Source organism: Centroberyx affinis, unplaced genomic scaffold, assembly GCF_046629955.1.
Source record: "Centroberyx affinis isolate AG114_WGS23_722 - 3 ecotype Tasmania unplaced genomic scaffold, CSIRO-AGI_Caff_v1 ptg002885l_1, whole genome shotgun sequence".
Lineage (NCBI taxonomy): Eukaryota > Metazoa > Chordata > Actinopteri > Beryciformes > Berycidae > Centroberyx > Centroberyx affinis.
Genome location: NW_027281014.1, coordinates 121,013 through 148,544, shown reverse-complemented (window position 1 = coordinate 148,544; position 27,532 = coordinate 121,013). Strand labels below are relative to the sequence as shown.

The window sequence follows — 27,532 nt, the reverse complement described above, 5'->3', positions numbered from 1 at the left end:
CTACATGTATCTCATCAGCAGAAGCTTTGCAGACGCGTTGTTTGTGCTGCGTACAGAATTGTTGGCCGAGGCGCGAAGCCGACCTAACTCCCCCGAGCGGACGTACGCTCAGGATTTGACTCGGTTGATATTCACCTGGCTCTGTTACATCTGACTGCCTGAGCTCTCTTATCTGCCCGCACTGTGACAGGCGTCTCCCTCCTGAGAGAGCGCTGAACATCTTGGCAGCCGAATGTCACGACGATAAAGGCTGAAGGAATTTTTTAGAACGGAACGCGCTGTGGTGTTTGTCAAATAAGCGCTTTGTCCGATAGATATCTCATGAATGGTGTGTTTTGTCTTTTGTCTGACAGGACTGAGCCAAAATGGCGGAGGGGTCTAGAGACCAGAGCGGCGTGGGCACCACCGATCCAGAGGAGGACTCCCCCAATATGATTGTCTACAGAAAGGCAAGGTTGACTCGATGTGTGCTACACTATCTCACCTATGCGATGGAGGAGAGCGTCGCTGAGAGGCAATGACCCATAGGCGGGCTCTCGCAGGTTCCTGAGGCCCAGTGGTTCGTCTCACAGTGATACCACACACTGGTATCACTGTCAAACTCAGGCAAAATCAGGAAGCCTCTCTTTCAACCCGGCAGGAGGCTCAACTCTCTCTCTCTCTCTCTCTCTCTCTCTCTCTCTGTCTCTCTCTCTGTCCTCCCCTCCCTCCCTCCAGGACCCTCGACCCACCACTCCATCCACCACCAGCCTGGCAAGCTTCAGCCCCTCCAAAGTTTTAATAAGCTCTCAATCCCATCAGTGTGGGTTTGGGCAGAGAGAGAGAGGTCCTTTCAGTGTCAAGGGTAATTACATCGTCCCCATGGCACCTCACTCTCAATAGCAGCCCTTTGATTGGAGAGGGAGAGCGGCATTTGGTGGCTAATTACGTGGAGGAGTGGTAGGCTGGGGAGGAAGTGGCTGATTCTCCAGGGCCGGGCTTGGGAACGGCCAATGAGGAGGCGGTTATCTCTCTACAGCCAATGAGCAGCTTGTTATCTCTCTGCCAGCACAGTGACCGTCCACTCAGAAAAAAGCTGCTTTTGATCAGACCTAAAACACAGTTTCCACCGCTGCCACCGAGCCTGTTGTGCTGATTAAGGTAAAAGTGAGCTATGAGCAGCCCACAGTTGACAGAACCTGTCCCGTTGTCACAAACCTGTTGTTTCATCCTGCTCCTAATGAGCATCCATTCATATCGTGAGGTAAACAGATTAGTGGAGAAATGGGGGAAAGATGTGACGTAACTGTTGACAGTGTTGTTAAGTATGCGTCACTGCGCGGTTCGGGGCTCGGTGACAGCTCAAAGAATTTAACTGTACTTCGGTCTTTGGAGCAAACATCTCCAGCCTCCAGCTCGCCTGGATAAACTGTCAGGGCCTGTTGTGTACTCAGTATACAAAGAAACTAGGTCAATCAATTCATGCCACTTCTGATAATGATGCTACTGGTAGTATATGTACGGTGAGCAGTGTGTCAGATGTCAGCAGTTGGCAACGTGTGGAAGTGCACAGCCAGCAACAATGCAGCCCTCTACTGTAATGCTCAACCTGTTAGGATGGCAGTGGGCATTTCCAGCCTCTTATTGTCTCTGGCAGGAATCCTGCAGGCTTTGACAGTTAATCTCAGCTTGGCCAGAGTGCTGCCAATGTGTCCGAATGAAAGGCCCAACTAATCAAATTAGAACTGTATTTCTCATGGTTTCTATTCAACAACCTCAGCATGAAGGCAAATGGCTTCCCTCCCCGAGCCATGGATTCCATGACAGGTGTCACACAGTAGCTGTGGAGCGTGTGTGTGTGTGTGTGTGTGTGTGTGTGTGTGTGTGTGTGTGTGTGTGTGTGTGTTGTGTGTATGTTTAAGTGCCTATACTGCATGGAAATGCTTGCAATGTTTAATTCAGTATTGTCATTATTGTACATGTTTCAAAAGAAGCTGTCATGCTGCAGATAGAAAATAGTGTTTGAGACTGATTGCATGTAACACTGGACATCTTTATGGGTTTTACAGGGAAGCTTCATTATATAATGCTACATGAGCCTGGAGGCACTGCGTTTAGGAGGCTAGTTCTTGCTTGTCAGGATGCTGCCTGAGGGAATATTCATCATTTCATGTTTTAGTCAGACTGTGACAACAGACAGATGATTCTGAGAGTGACAGGACTCTCCTCCCCTTTCTGCTTTGAAAATTTGATAGTGTGGAATTAACTGGTCGCAGAAAGCCTTTCTCTAGAATGCAAGGGCTTTATGGCAGGAAGAGCTAAAGATGTAATGTAGATATACTGTACTGTACATTTAGAAGGATGGGAAAAACACTGTTCTGTTTCTTTTCACATCCAAAGAAATAAGAATACTGTCAACTAAATGCTTACACAGCTGTATGGCCTTAGTTTAATGGGGAGGATTGCTTATTTTCTGTATGTTTTACTATATAGTGATCGCCTCAGTGGCAGTTGCTAGCTGAAGATGGCAGAGAGGCCAGAGGAGAGAGTGGTGCTGGGGTCTCTGGGAGCAGAGCGCTCATGGCCCCTGGACTCTGTGGGTGGGCAGCCTGGCGCAGTGTGAAGGGGCTGCTTGGAGAGAGGCAGATGGCCACCAATATGCTCTGCCGCCTGGGAAAACACTGGCAGCTTCATCCCAAAGGCCTGGGCCCCTTTCAGCTGGAAGACATAGCAGCATCTTACTGTGAAGAGAGGAAAAGGCTAGTGTAGTCCCAGTGAAGAGATACAAAGGACCACTTCTTACATTGTCATTTAGTCTAATGCCTATGTAACAGTATTAATCTACCTGAATGGGCAGTTAGACAAAGGTAACTGTGATGTATTTGGCAATTAGAGAAACCCTGAGTGCCAGGAAGGGGAGAATATTGTCTCTGTCCAGTGAAGCTGCTGCAGTATTATATCTTGCTCTGTCTTTCTCCTCCCTCCAAGGAAGGAAGTGAAGCAAAACAATGCAATAACAAACTGTGGAACAACTTATTGCCTCAAGAACTTGTGGAGAAAATTTGGTGTAGGAGAAGTAGGTTGTGCACATAAGCGTACACATACCGCCGCACGCGCACACGCTCGCATATAAACTCATACACACACACTCCATGCTGCCTAATGTTCCCTACCAGTTGTTGTGCTTTTCCTTGCTCTGTTGGCCTGATTAGGAGACAGAATATGAAGGGTAGATGAATACTACTGGCAATAAGAGACAGAAAGTGAGTGAAAGAAAGCAAAAAAAAGCAAGAAAGAAAGAAAAATCAAGCCGTGACGAGAGGCACTGCTGTGCAGGGAAATGCAATTAGGCTGAGAAGAGAGGCCACTTTACTGCTCTGATGGGGTAAAGCTCACAAACTATTAATAGCTAGCATCTCTAGTCCCTAAGTGTACGCGTGTGTGTCTTTCCCCTTTTTCCCTTCTGTGACTCGAGGCCAAGACTCTGGTTATTCAGAGCTGTGACGGCTGCCTGCCGTCGACACACACGGCTAATTGTTGCCGAAGGACTCGTAGCACGCCTGTCCTACCCAGGGAGAGGGAAGTGTTAGCGCTGCGTCCCTCCTTGGTTGCATTCAGGCCATTAAATGTTTGATTGGATACCGCTTGGCAGCCGTCTCATACCTGAGGGCGGGCAGTGTAACTATAGTATGAGCGGTACAGTCGTGCAAAACTCTCATCCAGATTGGTTTTAGGAGCCATTAGCGAGTAAATATTGATAATGAACCGCACCGAGAAGCATAAAGGCGCTACTTGGTGTCTTTGGGGTGTGTAGTGCAGAGATCAGACAGTACAGTCCAGCTAACAATCGACTCAACAGAATTGAGTTATTTTCGAGCTCTCAGTTCATCTCATCAGACACCTGAAAGCAGATATTCTCTCTCTAAATGGATGTAAAGGCGAGGTGCCCATCTGTAAGACAAATCAGCAGAGAAAATCCATCTATTTTCAATTACCCTTCTTTTTCTCCCCAACCTCCTTCCTTTCTCACTCTTTCTTCTGCTTATTGCTAATTAATAATTGAAGCTCATTTCAAGCATTCCATCTTTGGAAAAATATCTGGTCCACTGAGACATCATTCTCCTTCATTATTTTATTCATAGCCAGCACATTTGTTCTCATCACTTGGCATTGTTATCTATTTATGTGCTTCTAAATGTGGAGAGAGGGAGAATAGAGGTGAAAGGAACAAATGGTGGGTCGAGAATGGATGGGTTTTCACTCCATGACCAAAAAGTCACATTTTCGGTTGTATTGGACAGAGCTTCCACTTTGCATGAGCAGCACTGTATTGCGAAACATCAAACTGGACGTCTGCCCCGATGGCAGAAGCCGCGGGTGACTAACACAAGTTATCACACCTGACTCACACCGCTGGGTAGAGGCTGAATCTAATATCCCCCGAGTGACAGGAGAAGATGAAATCACTGTCAATGGCAACGCTAACCTCCCCTACCATCCATTTGCTTCCCACAGCAGGGGCTGACAGCTGGTTGGGTTTGGGATGACTTATAGAGAGGGCCAGGGGGACCGCTAGGCGTTGTAGTGGTGCTGGTCAGAGCGAGGCTCGCCTGCCTGTCTGCCCTCCGCCGCCCATGACTCACACTCTATACTCACTGACAAGCGCCTGTGGGGCCCCACTGAGGATATATCTAGTCTCTTTTAAGACTAACCTCCGTCCGAGGTGTCTATGGGCTGCCGTTCGCTGTTCCCGTGTGCACTTAAGATAACGCAGTCCAGATGAATGCTCTGGATAGCACCTCTGCAGCTGTAGGGACGAGTCCTCCCAGTGTTTTATCGAGTATGACTGGTTTTACACTGTCTCCACTGGCACAGAGGGAGCCTTTATCTGAGGCGCTGGCTGAACTATCAGGGTCACGCTGAAGCCTGTGTGCCTGGATGCTAAGTGCCAGTGTGGGTTGCTTTCCTAGTTGGGTCAATAAGATAAAACAACAGTAACAGTGCAAAGCTCTATCTCTTATATAACCAACTCCTGTCCGGTTAGAGTGTCGGACATTCTCTTTCCAGTTAAGCGGATGGACCAACACATGAAAATCCTGGAAGTCAGCTGAAAAACCAATCATAATTGGATAATTCACAGTGTGTTGGCAGCCTGCGCACTGTGTTGACAGGATTATTCACCTCATCCATAGAGAAGTGCTGTGACTGAAATAAAAGGCTTTGCTCCGGCGAGGAAAGTCCTGCCTGTGCCAGTGCTCCTCTGCTCTCTCTCCCCGTGTCCCTCTGTTGACGATGTGCTCTTATAGGAGCACATTAAATAATGCAGCCAGCGTTGTGGTGCTTCTTATTGGGAGTGAAGCGTAAAGCTGCGTATGTATGAATACATATGCAGTGATGTTTATGGGGAGCTTGGTGGGTGGTTTGGGTGGGGGGGAGGCTGGCACCACTCTGCCCCACTTCTATATGCCCTCCAAACCCCCCCGAGCCTTCCGCTTATCGCAGGCTGAAAAGGCTGCCTGGAATTGCACTGTAGATGGAGTGCGTCTTAAATACCTCTTACTGTACTCTGAATAACCTCAGCGTCTCTGCAGGACACAGAGGGAGTTCACTCCACTCCTACAGAGCGGATGATACGGAAATACTGGAAATGTGTATAAAATTACAGCAATTGACTTGGGGAGGATATCCACATTGGATCTAATTTCTGTGTTCAGTTTGATGCATAATAGAATCAATGAGCAAACCACTTTTCCCATTGAGCTCTTGTTGATAATGCTGATAAAGAATGAACTCATGTGCCTTAGTGTAAATACTAGTGGGACATGTGAACCTGCTCTGACCATTACTTGGTAGTGGGTGCATGTTAAAAGCAGCTGGTTCTCGGTGGCCTCGTTGCCCCGGACTGACACTGTGACGTGTTTGACAGCAGTGACTGCAGTGACTGGCAGGGTGGGCCGCGGCCCTGCGGTGCTGCTGACACACTGAATTAGTAAAAAATGGGGTGGAAGGAGTGGAAGGAGAGAACGATCCATTACAGCCCCATGTGGGCTTGCTCAGCCATCTTCACTTCTTAGTACAGAGCAGAACAGCATGAGGCTATTTGTGAGACCTGCCATGGTTAAATGAACACAAAAACATTTACAATACAATAACAATAATAATAAACTTTATTTATATAGCACTTGTCTAATAGTGGAGTTTACACAGTGCTTTGCAGGAGGGCTTTACAGAAGGGCATAAAAACAAGCAGAGTAAAACAATTGAGGAGGTAAAAATAGGAAACACATTGGATGCAGCATTAACAGCACAACATAAAAAGTGGACAAAATAAAGATAATCAACATAATAAACATAAACAAAATAATAAACATAAACAAAACAATAAACATAAACATAAAAGCAAGTCTATAAAATGTGATTTAAAAGATGGTGCTAAAATAGCTAGCCTAAGTTCCTTGGGTTGGGTGTTCCAAAGTCTAGGAGCCCTGATGGCAAAAGCACAATCACCTTTGAAAGGTGAGCATTTAAAATCATTTCTATACCTATAGTATATCTATCTATCTAGTGGAAATATTTTAAAATGAAGGAATGTATGGTATCTTTGTTTGGCACCAATTAAAGTTCTAGCTGCTGCATTCTGAATGAGCTGGAGATGTAAAAGTGACTTTTGACTTAGGCAGGAATTCAGTTAGTCGCTGTCGCCTTAATGAGTCTAAATCTGTGGAGGATAAAAATGACTTGATTTTTGATATGTTTCTCAATTGTAGGAAGCAAGACTGCACTATTCTCTCTATCTGTTCCTTAAAAGTTAAATCATTGTTAAAAAATCACTTCTAAAGTTCTGGCCAGTAATCTTGTGTTGGAGGATAGACTACCAAGATCCTTTGGAACAAGATTTCTGGAGCTGGAAGGGCCAATTAAGACTATTTCAGATTGGCTATTGTTGAGTTGTAGACAATTCTGTGACATCTAACACTTCTTGTGAGCCATTTCTTTAGAATGTTCATGGAGTCTGAGTCACTCGAACGATATAACTGAGTATCATCTGCATAGCAATGGAAAAAGACATTATGTTCATGAATGATGTTGTCAAGTGGGAGCATGAAGAGGGAGAAAACAACAGGCCTAGAATTGCGCCCTGAGGGAGCCCACAGGTGATGTCTGCTGAGGTAGATGAGGGATTGCCTATTGTAATTGAGTAGGCTCTGTTTGAGAAGTGGGATCTAGGCCAACTCAGTGCTGAGCCAGAGATACCCACCCTGTCCTTAAGGCGGTCAATTAAAATTGCATGATCAACTGTGTCGAATGCTGCATTAGGGTCTAAAAGGAATAGGACTGAGCAATCTCATGCATCTGCTGTTAAAGGAGGTCATTCGTTACTTTGAGAAGGCCAGTGTTTGTGCCATGTAGCAGTCTAAAACCTGATTGGGATTTCATAAAAAGATTGCATTTCAAAAAAGATGACAACTGACTAAAAACGACTTCTTTTAAAACGTTTGATAAAAATAGCAGTGTATAGATAGGCATATTGTTCTTAAGGGTTGAGGGATCTAGGCTAGATTTCTGCAGAAAGGCTTGAACTATTGAATTCTCAAAACAAGAGGCGATCATTCCAGTGGCCAGAGAGCAATTTAGAATAGAAAAAATGCCACGACCTACTGTATCAAAGACAGCAACTTTGTGGGAACAGCATCAAGTGGAGAGGTAGAGCACCTCATGTGGGGAACAGTTTAGGCAAGTTTGAAGTGGCTTAAAATGTATCAAATAAGTACTGGTCAGGAGGGTAGATGGAGTGTTATATATTCTAGCTTTTTGGTAAAGAATACCAAGAACGCCACTCTTACATCCTTAACCACATTCTGATACTTGAACATTTAGTCTTTCATAATTTCATAAAAGATTTGTAGCTTTTCTTCCAATTGTAGGTTTTTCTTCCAGCCTGTGTTCAGCCTTTCTCTCCTTCTCTTTTTAGGGCCTGTGTTGTTCATTAAGCCATGGAGATGGATTAACAATGTGAACTGATCTGGTTTTCAAGGGTGCAGGGGAGGCTGATGAGCATGGGTCATTAAAGCGGCTAACTAGATCATTTGTGCGTACAGTATGGGCAGAATGAGCCATAAGTCTGCTTTTACTTAATTCGGCTGATGAAAATTTAATAGATGATTGACCATTAAGGATGCGGCAACGGATGGTCCATTTATGGCTGGAAAATGTCAACTTTAAAAGGAACGTTAAAAACAATACACTTGTGATCAGAGACAAAGATCCTCAGTGCACAGATCATTTATATTTAAGCCAAGCGTAAGTGTGTGACGATTCAATGATTTTTAAAAACTAAGCTAAATTATTTGAACCATCATCAACATCATCAACAAAGTTACAAAAGCTGTTCCTGAGCATAAGATGAGAAGATTTCTTTCTCTTTAAATGTTGATGTGTAACAGAATACCTCTTCAGTTTAGCGACAGGGTGGGATGCGTGTCTGTGGAAGTTAGCTGCCTCTCACTCCAATGTCATGTTATATTCACAATTTGACCCTGCCATTGCAGGCTGCTGCTCCGCTGTTCCTCTCTCACAAGCTTACGTTCTTCACGCTTCAATTCTTGCAGCTAGTTCAACTCCTACTTGTTCAAACCTCTGGGGACCTTGTTTAGAAATGCTTCTCGCCTCCCCTTGTCCCATTTTCACTCGCACTACACTGCTAATCAAAGAAAAGGGGCTGGTATTTTGTCACTGTTGCCAGTTCTTTGTTGGTGGTATATTTTGTTCTTGTGTTGGACGATCAGCTGGTGATGAGAATGTCCTTATATGCTGAATAAAATTGATAGTGCAGTACAGTACAGTTTTCAGATGAAAAAAAAAAGAAAAAAAAAGACAGCCGCATACTAATTTCTTAATTACACATTTATCTAACGAATGCCTCGTTAGATCGCTCATTTTCTTCTCAAGGCTTACAAGTATGAGTTCTCAACAAATGAAAAATAACAGAGAAGGATCTTGTCTCACACATACACACTGAGTCAAACATGACAGTCAAACGGCTGTTAATTACCACTGACAAAGACAAAGACTGTAATGCCATACAGCTTACAGCTTGTCAGACAACCGTGGCTGTAAATGGACTGCACTGATCATGAAACCCTTTGAGCAACCTTACCAATGCAATCGCATCACCATCTGCCAACACTCCCTTTAGTATTGTTTACAATAACATCTGATAGGTAGAAATGAGTTTCCCTTAAAATAGAATGCCTGACTCAGAGACTAGAGAGAGGAGAGAGACAGAGAGACAGAGAGAGAGTATGTCATCTGTGCAGTGTTGAACCATAGGTAATGATGGAGTGTCTGTTCCTGGAGTGGTGTGGCTCTCTATAATTGTCTCTGGGTTGCGGATGAAGCACGGATGAGTCACCCAGGCCCAAATGTTAATCACCATGGCCAGCTCATCTGACTAAACAGCCCTTGGAGATACCAGACCATTTGGCCCTGCTCCAGAGCATGGACCTGCATCCCAATAAATCATTCCCTGCCCTGGTCCAAACAAACCCCTCAAACTGCTTCTTGGGCTTCTTCAGTTCAGCTGTAACATCTCTACAACTTGCTATACATCAGTGGAAAAATTTGTCCGGTTTACAGTAGTCATAAAGTGCCATCCAATTTGTCGAAAAATAAGACTTTAAATTATCCTCTGGTAGCTAAGAAATTATCCTCCGGTAGCTTCAAACTGAATTTGTGCAGTTAGGGAGGCTGCACCATTTGACATTGTGCGAGTGAGTTAGATAAACAGCGGCAGATTTTCTCCTTTAGGAAGCTTGAAAATAATAGAATTGTCCTTGTAGGAGACCTTGCTGTGCCGACTCCCATTTCCACTCCAATTGTTCTGTCAATAACTCATACGGCAGTGGCCAAATCCATAACAAAGACCTGATTACTTTCACTGGACCGAGCGAGAAAAAAAAAACCTTAGCAAGGGAAAACGCAGACCCTGGACTCTGGTCTTGTAGGCTCTGGTTTAATGAAGGTTGAACCTGCTGTTGGAATACCTTAGCTATTTACATCCATGGGGACACAGGGCTTGATGCGGATTTGCACTAGTACGTTCCAATTTCATTTCATGTGCACATATATGAGAATCCTCTGCGATCAAGTATCCTATACATTCTACCAGAGAGTGAAACAAACCTTTATTAAGTCCACCTTCCCTCTCAACTACTTACATGTGTGAGGGATTAATTTGTTTAGACGCTCACATGCACACAGCCTTGAATCTGACACCATTGCATTCTCTTTAAATGGAGATTAGTCTTCATAAAAGGGAGAGAAAGTAGGAAGGGAGTGCCGAAGCTTTTAAGCTCATAATAATCATCGGAATCGATGGGGCTCGGGGCAGAGAGGCTTTGACGATGCTGCAGTTAGGTGGTAACAGGAGAAGAAGCTAATGTGGTTATTCCCACGCTTTTGAGGCCCAGCCGGCAGTAAGAAGCAAATGCACATATTCATAAACATTGTTTTTTTTTTTCCACAACAGTGCTCTGGGTTTGAATATCGCAATAAAATGATGATGAATGAAGTACTCTTCATCTGCTGCCGGTCTGGTTGTAACATTTTGGGACTGGAGAATACTGCAAGGACGTCTCCCAAGCAAGCAGACTTCACTTGAAAGCTGTGCTGTGACCTGCAGGGTGTGTGTGTATGTGTGTGTATAGTGTCACGGAAGACCATGCAATCCTACTGAAGCAACTGTGACCGTATACAGGCCGAGGCTATTGATGCTCACATCTCATTGTGATTCACTTGTGATGTGTTGGTGTCCATTTTATAGAAAAGCACCAGATCTCTTTTGGGGTCACATCGTGATAAGCATAATCCTCTCTATTTACCAAATAATGCTGTTAGCTAAACCACGATCTTGAGCTAAAGTATGACATTTAGCTCGATGAAAAAAGTTATTCTGTGGCAGCCCAGATGGAAGTCACTCTGTTAACAAAGTGAAATGGCATATTAAAAAAAAAAAGGGTTTTATTCCCATTTCAACTCGAACATTAGTATCCATCCACTATAAATACACTTGCATAATAAGAAAGTAGGAGGATTAACAGATGTTAAATCTCGGTATGAAACAGACCATGGTCTTTTTACAATCACTGTCTAAGCCTGTGCAGGATTTTACCAGAGGAACACGAGGTCATCAGCGTTCCGCGCCATGAAAATTGCCTCCCAAATAGAGGCCTAATTTTCTAGAGTTTAAAAAGACCATCTGCAATCTTTGCACTGCTGTGGGGAGACAGTGACATTTCAAATTTCGGAGAGTCCAATATTTGTCCTTTCTCTCTTTTTTTCGGATCTGTATGTCCCAGTGTATAATGTTTTCTCCCTGATTTTTGATAGAAATATCCTAATCCCTTCCCAGAAAAGTGCTTTTAGCAGATGCCTTTGTGAGGGAAATAACAAGATAATTGCAATGTGCAAAGTCCTAAGGCAGGTACAGCCGAGCTATTCGCCTTCACAAACCCTCGCTAAATTACAGCCAGCTGTCACACACAGATAGGATCCAGCCACGGAGAAACACAGAAAAGGACACTTCACTTCATTTTGAAATATAGTGGGAGGATGTTAGATCACAGTATGGCTAGTCCCTTTCTAGGAAGCCTATTCAATAATTCAAGGGGGTGCGATGGTTAGGTTGCAAATTCTAGCTTTGCGGACATAATAGATGGTTCATTTTTGGCTCCCCTGAGGTAAAAGAATAAAAGAGCAAAGTTGAGCATTTGGTTGCTGCCTTGCCCTGCATTAGCTAGCACTGAAGGTGGTCTGACATTATAGATAATCAGTGAATAAGAATAAAAGATAGATAATCAATCAAATGCTCAATCAAGTTGAGCATTTGAGATGAAAGTGTTCTGTTGACATGATAGATAATCAATCAGCAGTGAGTAAGGATTTGCTGCCATAAAATATCCAGCATCCGCATACTATCACTCATTGATTTTATCATTAATTTTACTCCAAACCTGCAGTCAGCCTTTAAGGTAAGGCTCTGTAACAGATCCTATTATCAAACACTTTACCCTGTGATGCAATCATGCCCCCCAACCCCACCACCTCAGGCCTCATTCAGTTTTTATTAAAAGACGATTAGAGGATGATAATTGGACGAGTGGCGTGTCAGGCGGAGGATGACAGCGTGACAAAGGCCAGCGCTGCTGACATCCCCTCCTCAGGTCCCTATCAGGAAGAGGAGTCGTCCCCCAGGGGCCGAGGGCAGCAAAGCACATCACAGGTGTGTGGAGCCGCGTGCTGCCCCCTGGCACTATGAGATGAGATTTTCCCTCTGCTTGTCAGCCCAGCCTGCTGAATTTCATTACCTATATCCGTGAGTTGGAAGAAACAAGGCTTTATTGCCAGCATGGGAAATCTGTCACCTAGCAAGAACAGAGGTGTTTTCATAGCGCCGTGCCAGTGTTGAGATGATTTTGTTAAAAAAAACCAATATCCTAACGCTGCTGACTGCTGCACAGCACACTGCGGGTGAAATGTGCCAGTTGTTGTTTAACAGCAGGCTTGGTTTGTGTGAGTTTCCAAGGATCTGTACACTGTAGGTCCAGAGGCACATTTCCCCTGTGCTCCTGCCTCTCGTTCATAACAGGCCTTTTCACTCAGTCTTTCTGTTGTCAGAGTAACACTCCTTGGCCCTAAAAGCCTGTCAGCATTTTAACACTCAAGAAGAGAGCCGACACAGGTAATAGGGACATCAAGTCTGCAGTAACAGTAGTGTGTGGGTGACTGTCACACACCATGGTGGAAGGGGGAAGGGATGGAGCTTAATGATACACCGCAGAGCTATAAAAATCCTCTGTTATACCAGTAGCCATGACAGGAAATCCATGTGTCTTCAAAAGGTCAAGGGCCTCTCTTACTCACTGATTGCATGTGAGCATCAGAACACATGAGGAACAGAGATAAGGAATAGTATAATTCTGAGCTGGGGTAAAAAAAAACGTGTATTTTTACTTGTCATGGCGGGGGATGAAACGCACTCATGATCGTGTGAGAGGCGTTCTCTCCTGAGAGACGTTCAGAAGGAATTAGGAGCAGATGGCATCATAGAATGATGACATAAGTCAAGAAAAAAAAAAAAAGAAAAACATTCCTTTAAATCAAGACTTGGCTAAGCTGATTAAGATGTGATGCATCGTTTGGCTGCAAAGTGCCTCTAGTACGTGGTGCACATATTCATGCACAGACACACTCATACACACATTATCCATTCAACAGTTTGGCTAAAGAAGCATCTGTGTTTGTGTTCAAATGGATGGAGTCCAGCACAGATGGGAGTGGATGGACCTTCCCTCCACTTACATTTCACTGTTACTAGAGAACTGTTACTCATCTCACTGCCCATCATACTAGCACCATGTCCTTTGTGGTTACGTTAACCCTATCAAGTATCATTGTCCTACATATCGCCCAATACATCAATAGTATTTTATCCACAAACGACACATTGATTGGAGAGCAAGGATAGAAGACTAGCTTTTACTGGGTATCGACAACCATCAAATCTGGCTTGTGTTCTTGCTTGTGTCTGTCAATAGTAATGTGAATATTCCGGAACTGGCATCAACATTGAACATCTTAGTAGAGCACAAGGAAGGGTCAGTTATGTCATCTGCTTCTGAAGCCCCAATCCTTCATCAAGTCACCCACAGGTCACTGACATTGTCTGGGCTTCATTTGGCATGATCGCTCCCTGGCCGACCTCCTTGGCAGGCCAGTCCTACCACAGCATTTCCTCTCCTCTCCTCTCCTCTCCTCTCCTCTCCTCTCCTCTCCTCTCCTCTCCTCTCCTGAGTGACAGTGTGTGTCTCCTGTGTTCTCAGACATCAAGAACAGGCTTGTGGGCCCAGTGAGGGTGAGGCAAACCTGGGCTTGATGACACATCCTCTCGCTAACCCAATTACCACTGAGCCTCGAGGAATGGGACCGGCAGGAGTGGTGTGTCAAGGGATGATGCCGACATCAAAGACAGACAGATGGTCCTGAGGTTTTACCACCACCTCGAACCAACCTCCTGCAGAAATTATTACATGATTAGTTCGTGAAGTGCCCCGGAAATAAAGCCAAAATGAAGATATCTTGATTTAGAAAGTGGAGAAATTCAAACTCAACTTGAATTTAAACTTTGCCACTGCGCCTCATGCAAATTCCACCAGCTTTGCCTTTGACATGCAGAGCAGCATGCACTGACCTACAAGTGAGACATTGCAAGACATTGACATTGGCATTGTCAGTCTTTTTACCCCAGCCACTCACCTACGTAGATATATAGACAATTACCACTGCTATTTTGAGTAGGCGCATAACAGTCAGCAAGAGCAATGATGCTTTTCAGTAGCCCTTCTCTCACACAGACGGTAATGGTGAGTAAGAGCAGCTTTCAGTAGCCTCACAGCTCCTAAATTGGCAGCAGCAGAGAGATTGTGTCCAGTCTGATGCCCACATAGGGGAGCTGAGCAGTGTGCATCTTCACTTGCCTCCTGAAAATAGAACGGTGTTATCCATTGCCTCTCACCCGACACCGTCGCTCCATTGTTGATTTGCACTTTGCCTCCCTCACATTTTAGCAGCTTAGCTTGGTCTCGCATACAGGCGAGCATGCTGCGACTTAGAAGTGAGACTTATCTTAGATTTCTCCCTCGGCTGAGAGACTGGGGAAAGGCGGTGACTGTTTGAAGAAATGGAAAGCGATAACAGATAGAAAACCATCCCCAGGGTCTTCACCGTGTTAAGAGAGGGAAGAGAGGTTCCTACGTGAAAATCAGGCAGATATGGCATAGTGGCAGTCTGTTAGCCTCATTCAGTCCTTTCCACCTCTCCGTCCTTGTTGTTTTTCATTACTCCACATGCAAATAGCCTTCCTTAGCTCTTCTCCCCTAATTACAGAGCAGTGGCTCCAAGGACAGTGAACCTTATTAGATTCCAAACCTTTACAGTCCCACAGGCACTCAGAATGCAGGTGGTGTGAGAGCTGTTTGCTGGGGCTTAAGACACTAGCTGCGGTGTAACTGGTTTTGCATTGTTAGCAAACGATATTTAAGGCAATTCTTGCAAAGGGGTTAACCACAGTTGATGTGATTCTGTCCCTCTGGAGCATATTACCTTTTTCTGTGGATTTTTGTAGCTGTGGTTGATTTTTGTCATTGTGAAATGGAATAGGCATTTCAGATAGAGTCTGACAGAGCAGAGCAAAAGCAGCCTATAAAAAGTAGTCTGTTGAATTTGAGATTGCCCTTCAAGAGTGCCCTTCATTTTAGACAATGTCTCTTAGAAGTAGCCCCTGTATCTGTAGGGCACTTTGTTAAAGAGTGGACTATCTATTCAGAGGAACAGACTCCTGTTTTTCCTGCACTCAAGCCCTTAGCAACCCATAGAGTGTCTAACAACAGACAGTTACAAGAGGGCAGATGATCTTTTTCCGTCCTCCTTGAGTCTCATCAACAGAAAGGTGACCTGATGAGTCACTGTGGTCTGTGGGTAGGCTTATAGTCTCCTGAGTATAGCCTGTCTTAGCCTAGCCTAGCGCAGCCAAGCATCTCCATCTGCCGTCGCGTGCAAGTATCTTACACAGTGTTGCTAATGCCGAGGCTTTGATTTTAAGCATCTCCGTCTGCATCCTTTGATTTTGTGGTGCATACAAGGGAGTTTGTTAATTCCTCTTTTTAAAAAAGAGAGTTAGAAAGCTCTGACAACTAGATTAGCTCTTCCTCCCTACAAACTCCATCTGTAATTGTAAATTTAGTCAAGCTGGCTGGCTGCCCATGCTGGAGGAGAACTGGAGAAACTTTTAATTGCTTGGTTCCTCTCCCCTCTGTGTTGCCATGGAGATTGAGAATCTACACACACATACACACACACACACACACACACACGTACACACACACACACACCACACACCCATCCCATCTCTGACATCTCTACATCGCACTACCGTCAGTTTCCATAATAAGGGGTCCTCAACTGGCTCAAACAAGCGACAAAAACATCCTCATCAACACTCTGTCTATCCCACCATATGGGTCTGACTGGTACTGAGCAAAGTGCAGAATCACAATTGGACCCTTCTGGATCTCAGCCTCTCTCCCTGTGGACCATCCGGCTGGGCGGGCAATCAAGCGGCGGCTAATTGGACTCTTTTTAGAATCCTGTACCTCTGGGCCAGTTTGTCAGGACAGGCTCTCAATTAGGAATGACTGTTATGGCTACTCAAGCAAAGGAGAACTGCCGATGCCCAGTCTGTGAGTGCATTACAGATGAATTAACAGGGCACCACTTGACTTTGAGGAAACAATGTCACTGAAACATTTGACTTGAATGCAGGGACTGGTTTGCAGGCATGGAATAATGGTGTTTATATCTTTGCTGACAAGAAACCAGGTTGATGCCGCAGTAGCTTCATGATGCTCTTAATGTGTTGCCTCATCCCCTAGCTTTGAAAGAAAAACCAAAAGAAGCTTTCAGCAGAACAATGCAGGCATGTGCTCTAGCATACATTTAACCTTCAGCAGGCTTTTCTCGAAACCAGTAGCCCAGAGAACCAGCATTTGAGTGATTACGTTTTGTTTTCTCCACACATGAACAATTAACTTTAGTGCATTTACAATCCAGCGCCTCTAATGATTACAGGGATTATATATGAAAGGTATTGGCAAAGGGAAAATGGCTTCACTGGAGTGTAAAAGGATTTTTCAGCTGCAGTAGTTGATGGGAAAACAGTCTTTCATCGCAAAAAAAGAAAAGGTTTTTTTCCTGGGGGGTATTCCTGTGGAGATGGCAATTTGGAATAGAAATGGATCAGTGGATATGTCTCTTTCAGAGGCATTTGGACATCGTTGATGCATCACTGAAACGCAATATTAACAAAAGCAGGTAAATTGGTTTTGGTAATGATGAGAACTGCCAAGGGCTTTGAATTAAATCTGTGTGTCTTTGTTCGTGCGTGTGTGTGCTTGTGCCCATATGCATGGATGTGTATGTGTGTTCGCAGGCATAACAAACGCTTCAGCCGGTACGTGTGTGGTCGAGTGTGTGCAAATGGGATTCAGTCGCACATCTCCGAATCAGCATAACTTTTCCGACCACCACCCTCCGATGGCGGGGCTTTTCCAGTCTGCCGTGCTGCTCTCTGCGCGGCCTGTCACGGGTTCTGACAGAGTCTCTCCCCGGTGCCTCGCATCCAGCAGAGAAGCTCCCACAGCTCCCTCATCATGACTCGGCATGCTAACGCCCAGCAGTCTGTGGAAGGGATGAGAGGGGGGAGAGAGGGGAGTGTGTGTGTGTGTGTGTGTGTGTGTGGGTGGGGGGGGTCCTCTCTCTCCAGCAGGCCTTATTCTCACCTCCTTCCCCAGGGCACAGCACACCAGCTGGAACTCACTTAATTATGCGCCCAGTATGGCGCAGAGGTCAGAGTGGCACATAAAAGTGGTGTGTGACAGGTTGTGTACTTTTTAGAGAAGTTAATACTTAGGTGCATCATCCCAATAAGTTGTGGATAGGACAGAATATATGGATTTATATATGATCACTGTTGTATAATGTGCAGTCATGACATCATATTAAAACTACAGTGCAGTATGAACTGCATTAGATACAATATGAACCGGCTGGAATTGGCACAAAACTTCCCAGAAGAAGAGACCCACACTTTAGAAAGTAGGTCAGACATTTAGTCTTGCTGCCCGCCGCATGGACATCCATCCCATCGTTTTCCTCACGGACCCAAATGTCTTTCAACAATGACAAGTATGTCTGAGTCCACTGATGACTGTTGAATCATTAATGGCCCTATTACTGCCTGATACATCTTTTAGCAGCCGCGGTCTCATTTCTGAAGACTGGGCCAGTTTTTAATAGCTTCATCTCTGGCCATTTTTGGAAAAGGACAGCGGGTTTCAATTAGTCGGAAAAGCGATTTACCATAGTTCCATAGTTTCGCTCTGCCTGTTTTAGTCATATTATCGACTGAATGTCCTCTCCTGACTTTCAAGTGAAGTAACTGCTTTTCTTAAACTGGTGGCCTCACTTGTTAGTGTTGTACTGCATGTACTTCACCTCACTGCACCCTCCCATTCTCCCTAAACCTTTGCCCCCCTTCATTTGCCATACAGAAGGGTGGCAGAGTGTTAGTGCTGCGCTGGCTGCCTGGGCCTTCAGAGCTATTACTGATAAGATGGACAGATGACAAAGGGCCCCAGATACACACACACACACACAGTCATGCATTGATTCAAATTTGCACACACACACACACACACACGGGCACTGCAAATGCAAATATACAGTGACACCATACAAACGCTCTTCTGATAACCGTTTATAGAGCTCGGTGGCGAGGGGCAAAGTGCTGTTATCGCAGGCTAGCAGCAGTGTTGGGCTCTCAAAAGCCCTCCACACCAAGCTGCAAACACCATTAGCTTCTACAGCCAGGAGATACGATGTGCACTTTCTGTAGCCGCGCCAAATACTTGTCCGCTGTCATCCTATAGGGAGATAATGAGTTCTTTTTCTATGCTGCTACCCAGTCGAAGGTCCATTATTACACAAGAACAAAAGGACTTAATCCTTCCCATGTTGTTGTGTCTCAGGAGGGTGCGAGGAGTCGCTCGGTGTTGTATCGAGTGGAGCCGTTTGAAAGCTTATTCCCCCTCATTGTTTTGTGTGGAGGGTTTGTCTTCAAAGGATTGATTGGAATGTTTTGCTGGTAATCTGCCGGCTGATTGTGCTCCTGTAAAATGTTTACGTTCACATGTAGGCGAAAGCGGGCCTAAAATACCAAGAGCTCTATTCACAACACAGAGGGCAGATGCTGCGTGCTGCTCTCTCTCTCTCTCTCTCTCTCTCTCTCTCTCTCTCTCTCTCTCTCTCTCTCTCTCTATCTCCCTCCCTCTGAGAGATTTATCAACAGAGTCGAGGCAGTAATTCTCCATAGTGGATGTTCAATAATTCATACCAAGACACTCTCTCAAGCTGATGGTGAGAGAATGGTAATTGTCTTGCCACACAGCTCTCTCTCCCCCCCTCTCCCCTCTGCATTATGTCTATTATTAAATCCATATACGTCTAGAATGTGTTACTCAGGTGTTTTGTAGTAGATTTATGGGGAGCATGTGTGAATCATCCATTAAATGCTTTGCCAGCCAGGATGATTACCTTTGATTGTGAAGCTGGCAGAGTAAATATAGCATGCTACGCTCTCTGCTTCTCTGTTTCTCTTTACTCCCCCGCCCCCCCACCTCTCTCTCTCTCTCTCTCTCTCTCTCTCTCTCTCTACTCCTCTCATTCGAAACCAAAGCAGCCAGAAAGGCAGGATATCTGCTCCACTGATTGAGGCCCATGGGCTTAGATTGGCTCTCTCCAGGGCGGCTGGTTTCTTGGATTCGGGCGAGCCGGCATAGCATAACAGAACTTATTTCTACCAGGTTTCGTGAGTTATTACTTCGTATTTCATTTAAGCCTACAAGATCATGCAGAATTAAAGAAGATCAGAAAGCACTGGGCTTAAGAAAAATACCACGTCTATGAGTATAGAGTTGATAAGAAGCTCTATGTGAAATGCCGACTTCATCCCAGCTGTCTGACCATATTCTACAGGTAAAACCCAGATTTTGAAGGTGCTAGTCATGGTTATCGCTGCAGGAATAAGGTTCTTTCACTTGCTCTGTGGAATAGAGACACCAGGACAGGCAGCCAGCATGCTGGGTGGCCCACTGCCACTACTGAAGCTCTCTTGGTGTCTTGGCTCAAGTCTGCTCTTCCACACACACACACACACACACGCACGCACGCACACACACACACACACACACACACACACACACACACACACACACACACACACAGAGCAGCTGGAAGGAGTTCATGCACAGATCTGCTGGTTTAAATGATGGATGAAAGGTGGAGAAGGGAGGAAAGAGAAAAGAGGAGAGAGGTTCCAGAAGTAAGCTGGAATGACATGAACTACAGCACAGCCTGATGCTCCAAGTGCCTCTGATAGCAGTGACTCGTGTTTTCACTGAAGTTGACTGTAAAGGTGGTGGGATAAGGAGTTAACATGCCGTAGCCTACTGTTAATGGGAGGTGGGAGTAAACAGAAATTGCTTCTTTAGGATCTGAGAGTGTATAGGGGCCATATCAAATAAGCTCAGCTGAACCCTTGAAATCCGCCTAACCACTGTATACGTTCGTGTGCGTGCAAGTGTGTGTGTGTATGAGCATCAGAGTGGGCTTTAATGGGCGGTGCAGCAACCTGAGCGGCTATATGGTGGGCTCTGGATAATACGGCTAAGCGTGCTAAATCAGGCTCTTTTTAATGGTGATTGATTTCTAGTGGGAGACTCCATCAGGCCTGGCCTGAGGCAGCAGGGAGCACAGTGCACTGACCGAGCCTGTTCACATCAATACATGACCTAACCTGACTGCTTCTGCTCATAAATGACCAGTTCAAGGACTTCACCTGAGCACAGCTATATGGTTGACTTTTTTCAGCACTTCAGTATGCGTATATGTGTTGAGATGTGCATGTTTATATGAATATTTCCGTATGTGTCCCTGTGCGTGTGTCCGTGTCCTTGAGTGACTGTGGGTGAGCGGTTGTTTGTGTGTTGTTGTCCCCTGTGTAGTGGCTGAGTGGCGAGCTGAGCTGTGCCTAATTTTAGGCTGCTGATGTGTGATGTGTTTGGGGCTCTGGCTGCGTCGGAGGTGTGATGTTTATCTGTGCCTCTGGGGAATAGCTGTGACAGCCTTTTTCAATGGGCCAAAGCTCCCTGACCGAAGCCCTTGTTACACAGCTGGGCTTGATAAATCGCCACAATACACAGACACGGCCATGTTATGCATTCAAGTGCCCCATTCTGTTCTGTTCTGTTCTGTTCTATTCTGTTCTATTCTATTCTATTCTATTCTATTTGATTCTATTGATTTATACCCCTTTCACACATAACAAGTTATTTAGTCTCATATTCAGCCTTCAAACCTCATTTTTCTTAAACCAAGAGAAAGATTCTGCCAATGTGGTGTGTTTGTTTCCAATGCAGTTTCACCAATCAGTGTCAGTATGTTGAAAAAAGTCAGAATTCTACTATTAAGAAAATGACGCTTGATTCTACAAAATTCTTGAAACAAGTTGGTTTGCGTTGGAAACTTATTTTAAGAAAATTCTGATTTTAGGACTCAATAATAGACTAAAATGGAGAAAGATGGAGATATTTTTGCAGTGTGGGAATATTATGGTTTGCTGATCTGGGCCCATTCCATCTTTGAGGCACTTCACACTGAGCCTCGTAGATGGGAACGTCCTATTGGCCTTCACCTTATATCATCATCAAAAGCAGACATGTTTAAATTATGTGTTCAGCATGGCAGACATGATGCTGCAGACATGGAGTGAAACGTGTTAGGTAAAATCTTTAGCTAAAATCGGACAAAATGTCCTCACAATGGAGGATTTCATTCTTTCTCAACTTTCTATCACTGCAAGGAATTTTGATTCCCTTGAGAATATAACTAAACACTGTATGTGAGTTGTTTCATTCGAGCATTAAACATGACCTCCTTCTGTCCTCCCCACAGATTGAAGACATTGTTATGCGAATACAAGATGAGAAAGCAGGAGGTGTAGCCATCCGGACTGTCAAAAGTTTCCTGTCCAAGATCCCAAGTGTGGTATCAGGTTCGTAACCTTATGTGTGCACATGTGTGTACGTGTGTGTGGGTGCATGTGTGTGTATATGTGCGAGTGTGAGCGTGTGTATACATGTACATGCTACAGTTACATGTATGTGTGTGTCTTTCTGCACGACGGCTTGCCTTACCTGATGTGTTGGCGGTCGTGTGTGTGAGTGTGGGTTGTTGCCTCACACAGCGAGCGAGCGCGGAGAAAACGAGCGAGTCAGAATCAGTAAAGCAAATATGACCTTTTGGGCTCATTTAAATTGCTGCTGCTGCAGTTGGAGGCAGATGATGTCTTTGCCAGTTAGACCTTAGCCGCCGAGGATGATGCCTATGGTGTGATGCTGCCCTTGTCGCAGCACAGAGTAGCTACTTTTCTCTATGTGTGTGTGTCTCTGTGTGTATGAACCGTATGCCTGTGTGTGTTTGTGCGTACGTCTGTGTGTGTGTGTGTATGTGTGTGTGTGTGTTTGCTCGCCTGTGTGCATGTGTATGAATGAGTCAACAGTGTTGGAGGGGGGGTTACTCCCTCTCTCTCTCTGAGTCACTCCTTCGCATGTCTCCTCGGGGCTGATGGCCTCACTCTCTCTCACAGCCTCTGCCAAGCAGCAAGCCCGGGCCAAATATTGTGCTGTCCAGGAGCTGAGACAGAGAAAAGACAGCAACCTCCCTATACATGTTATATATAGACACCTACTCAGCTTTGACCCACCGCTTTGATGGTTCTGAACCACGGCTTTACAGCACTACAGCATGTATTCTGTTTTCCCTCTAGCGTTAACACTGCATCAACAATGCGGAATCACAAAGACTCGCTCAAAGCTAATTTGCGTTCGTGGATTGATGCTTTTGTAGAAATGACTCCTTGTTGCGGTTGTGCTATTGTGATGCCACTTCTAACCGCCCGTCTTTCTCTGAATACCAGGAGCGGACATTGTTCAGTGGCTGATGAAAAACCTCTCCATTGAGGATGCAGGTATGCCTGCTGAGAAATCAGTAACTACAGCACAGCTCTATTGAGGAGAAAAGGCGATTCCCTCCCACCGCCTCCCAACCTGTGTGTCCTTGTCTCTTGTCAACAGCTGAAGCCATCCACCTTGGTAGCCTGGTTGCTGCCCAGGGCTACCTCTTCCCCATCTCTGACCACGTCCTGACACTGAAAGACGACGGGACCCTTTACCGCTTCCAGGTACAGTAAAGCAGTGGTACTCAACGTGGTGTCCGGGGACCACCAGGGGTCCTTAAAGGGGTTCCCGATGGTCCCCGGCAAATTGATGAATTGTTAACCATTGTTTCATTTACAAGAAGTTAACACAATTAGAGAATGTAGCAGAATGACTATTTTGATTATAGTTTCTTTGTTATCTCTCTACCTACAATACAGGTAGTCATGGAATTCTGGACAAAATCATATCCAACAATAAAAATTTTCTCAGATTGGGGTCCAATAGACAAAATCCCCTCAAATGGTGGTCCGTGGCCCTAATATCTACTGCATTTGGGGTCCTTTATATGAAAAAGATTGGGAATCACTGCAGTAAGGCACTATGCTCTGCCATGGGAACGCCCTCGGTGTGTGTGTTAGAAGGCTTTTGAACGACTAATGTCTATCGAATAATGACACGACGATAGTTTATCAGTGGGATATGTTTATTGTGTGAGGATAACGGGAGCAATCCTCCATAAGCCTATTACTCACCCCACCAAGGTCAATACTCGCACCGGACGCTGCATATCCTCGCTGGACGCTGCTCCGGTGCTGGAGGTGGGCTGCAGCACCGGGCCTACAGCTAGTTGGAGGGGTGTACTTTGTTCCATCTGATCCGGGATGAACTTTGACAGGTCCCACTGAGGGCTACGGGCTCCGCCATGACTCACCGCCGCGCTGCGACCGGGCCATTAGCATGCTAATCCGGCCGAGAACGGCTACAGCAGGCCGGCTCCTCCTATGGGAAGCGCTGAACCGGCCGCACGCGCTGGCTCTGTGCTTTCTCACCGTGTCACCGGCCCGCTCCGCTGCTCCTCCCCCTCCATCTACCTCAGAATCCATTTATCTACACCTCTATTGGCCAAGATTAAAAGCCATTATGTTGCCTGTGGCGGGAGGGGGCTGCGCGCGTGTGTCACCCTCGCTCATTCAGCGGAGGCTAAAAATACTCGCTCTGATGTTGTCATGATGCAACAGTCCCACGTCATAAGAACCACTAAAAAAGAGTCTGTGATGCGTTTGAAATGTATTGGCTAGTCTCTGTGTAAGGAACAGTGACAGGGGGTTTTTGGTGTGCTAGTACCTTGCGTCTATAAATAGGTACTACGCTGGTAGAAGACCCAGATTTAAAGACAACTGCCTTCCTCGCTTTCATTGGTGACAAATTTGCTGATTTGTGCACACAGTGGCAAAATCGGATTTGTTTTGATCCTCTCTGAGTTGAAACGACGACTAAAAAGAGAGAGCGCGCGCTAACCTTTCCGTCCATTACAGTTGCACTCCAGCAAAGCACATTCATGAGCGTCATCCTTTTGTTCTGGGTATAATTATCATTTGAGTAATAGTAGAAATGAAATATGTGGTCGAGTACCACCATGTTCTAATTCTGCCCACTATTAAGAATGCATGATAGATCTGAGCGATCCATAATTAATGGGCTAGGGAATGAACTTTGAATCTGTAATATCAGTTGCAATAGCCAATTAAATATGGATAGAGAGAATACAGCTACCGTTCCTCCCCAGATACTTATGTGGAGCGCATGGAAGTCATTGATCATCATCAGACAGCCCATCCTCTTTTGACTTAGCGTGGAAGATGAGTGCAGAGGGAGTTTGGGTGTGGGGGGGGAAATGAGATTACAGCATTCATATTGTTCATATTGGAGATTATTATAGCATTGTTTATCTGGGCTCATAGCGTGGGCAGAAATGCAATACTTACTATATGAGCGAATAAACTTTTTCATTTTGCCTTCCTCTCTTCTCACCAGTCTCCGTACTTCTGGCCTTCAAACTGCTGGGAGCCTGAGAACACAGACTATGGTGAGTCACATACTCTCTGGTCCATTTTTGCTGTTGTGGTTGCTTCTTTCTCCAAGCCATTAAAGTCTCACTAATCACACTGCTTTCGACTGTCTTTCACCCACCCCCCCTACACACACACACACACACACCTACACACAAACACACACACACACAGCTGAAACTCAGCCTATACTGTAGATCTGTTGTTGACACTCGTCCAGTATCGATCCAGGGGGCCATTCCCTGTAATGTATCTCTGTGTGTGTGTGTGTGTGTGTGTGTGTGCGTGTGTGTGTGTGTCTGGCCCCGAGGATCCCCCGCTGAAGCCAATCCTGTGTGATAAGATTAGCCCGCCAAAATAAAGGGACATTCAGTGATATATGGCCATATCCACGGGTCTCTGCATGGCATTTAGTTGAGGCTTGTTATTTACAGTGACAAAAACATCGCCTGCCTGGTCCAATAAGACACAGCACACATTCATTAGTGTTGGTTCACAGCTGGGGCTTCAATAAAAAATGACCACCATCCTGAAGCTGGTGGAACAGGGAAAATGTTGCTTTTTGTCTCGTTGTAACAAAACTTTGTGTTTCGCCCTTTCTTTTGCTCTTTCTGCCTTTCTCTCTCTCTCTCTCTCTCTCTCTCTCTCTCTCTCTCTCCAGCCATTTACCTGTGCAAGCGCACCATGCAGAATAAGGCCAGGCTTGAGCTTGCTGACTATGAGGCTGTAAGTACCTTGTCATTTGGGTTAGGAATTGGCAGGGAGCTCCCAATTCAATTTGATCACCCTGCATGGTCCATAATATGATTATATTGTAATTTTTTGTTTGTTTGTTGGTTTGTTTGTTTTCTTTTACTTTACTGAAGAAAAAAAAAAGCTGAACTAATATGCTCTGGGGCGGCCAATAAAATGACAAAATACATTCTTATGAGTAAAAAGCATTATTAAATTACTGCCATGCAGTCTTTTAAAGCATGTTTTTCATTTGTAGGAACACAATTTGACAGGACATTGTGTGGTAATTTATTGGTCATAAAATGGAAACTAAAATATCTATACTTGGTGTCAACAGATCAATACAATGTCAGGGGGGCATTACTGTAATTGTATTCTCTTCCAATTTATTCGTCCAGCCTTACTTGCCATTATACAATTAGCAATCCACCACACTTTACTGTTCTAAATCACTCTGCAACTATTGTCCAGTAGACTTTCTTTCTCTGCTATTCAGGTCACTTTATGCCTCCAGGCCTCATTCCTCTCGCTGTTTCATGCCTGGTAGTTGGTACTCAGAGTTTTTTTTCTCTCTTTGTAATGAGGTCATGTGTTTTGACAGATGCTTGTTGGTGGTGTTATTAAGGACACAGCATTTAGTATGCAGTTTTCATGTGTATATAATGCAGCTTTATAGAGCTTTATGAAGCTTGATTTGAGCTTTTTTTTTTTTTTTTTACAAAGGAAACTTAACATTTGCCTGATTTAATGCTTATCATGGGCTGTGTGTGGTGGCTCAGAGGGCTGGTGCACACTATGTACTGTACTGTAGATATGAGTCAGGCTCTTGACCTTTGTTGGAAATCATCCACTCTAACCCAGTCTCACATTAGTTGCTCTATACTTGGTAGAGCACAAATGCCCTAATGATAATCTATATTTTAATGTTCCTGAATAAAGAGATTAAAAAAACCTTACTTAACAGATACCAAGTGTTTCAAAAGTAGGTATAGATTTTTAATAATAATAATGAAAATCAAAGCTGTATAATTTTAATTTATTTAGTGATTTGAACAAAATAATTAAACATTCAGTAGTCCATAAATAAAAGTTGTACCTGGAAATAGGAGAAACATTTGATACAGTGAGTACTAATAATGTATTTAAAAATGCATAGGCCTACCTACTTTCAAAACTGTCCTGTATAGTGACATTGGATAAGTGACTTGCTCGGGGGCATGTTAGTGAGGTGTCGTCTCATCTCAAGTTATGGCATTTCATCTGGGCGGAAGGATAATGTGGTCGTCTGAAGGCCTTGAATTCAAGTGTCCTGTCCTCTTAATGCCTTAATGCCTGATTGGTTCTCGCAGGAGAACCTTGCCCGGCTGCAGAGGGCTTTCGCCAGGAAGTGGGAATTCATCTTCATGCAAGCTGAGGCGCAAGTCAAGTGAGTGGAAACACATCCATGTGAATCATAAAACATCACCATATGACCTCAATATCATCCTAACTTGGCACATGCGGGAGCGCTGTGGATTAAACCTTTTCATATTCACTTGACATATACACACACACACACACACTCACACTAACCTTTGGCTACATGCATGATTTGAGTGTTATTTCCCCAAGAGAGAAAAAAATGCTTTTGTCTGCAGGGTTAGCTGAGCATTAGGCTGATGCTGTTCTCATAAACAATGCATTGCTTCTGTGCCATGCTTTGTGTGCAGAATCACATACATTAAATACAGCAAGTATTCCTTTATGTAAACTTATTTCTGGCATACACACAATTCTTCCCCGACTTCTATCTCATTGTAAGACTTCCATCTGGTGGTTGGCATGTGTAAGCACAGCACTAATCCCACTTGTCATTTGTTTAGGACAGGAGAGAGGAGAGATAGCCACTACTGTACTTTTCTCCCTTATTTTTGAAATACTCAGTCGTGTCGTTGATCAGTGACTGCTGTCTGTGCAAGTGGAGGTAACAGAGAAAGCATGAAGTCCTCCTACATCTGGAGAGCAAACTAGGCCAAGCAAGGGCCGATCAGTAAATGCCAGTTATGTAAGAGCTTGGTCCCACCAGCGGCAAAACCAGGC

General features: G+C 44.8%; 1 protein-coding gene across 6 annotated transcripts in view; it reads left to right on the top strand.

The window, feature by feature from the left end:
- Positions 1–365: 365 nt before the first annotated feature.
- Positions 366–27,532, top strand: part of LOC139658376 (regulator of G-protein signaling 6-like) — a 31,810-nt gene continuing 4,643 nt past the window's right edge. For all 6 annotated transcript variants that reach the window (XM_071536497.1, XM_071536495.1, XM_071536494.1 and 3 more), the window contains exons 1-7: positions 366–449; positions 21,604–21,703; positions 22,628–22,678; positions 22,785–22,891; positions 24,684–24,735; positions 25,380–25,444; positions 26,803–26,879. In XM_071536497.1, the coding sequence (XP_071392598.1) occupies positions 366–449; positions 21,604–21,703; positions 22,628–22,678; positions 22,785–22,891; positions 24,684–24,735; positions 25,380–25,444; positions 26,803–26,879 (536 nt within the window). The remainder of the gene's footprint in view (positions 450–21,603; positions 21,704–22,627; positions 22,679–22,784; positions 22,892–24,683; positions 24,736–25,379; positions 25,445–26,802; positions 26,880–27,532) is intronic.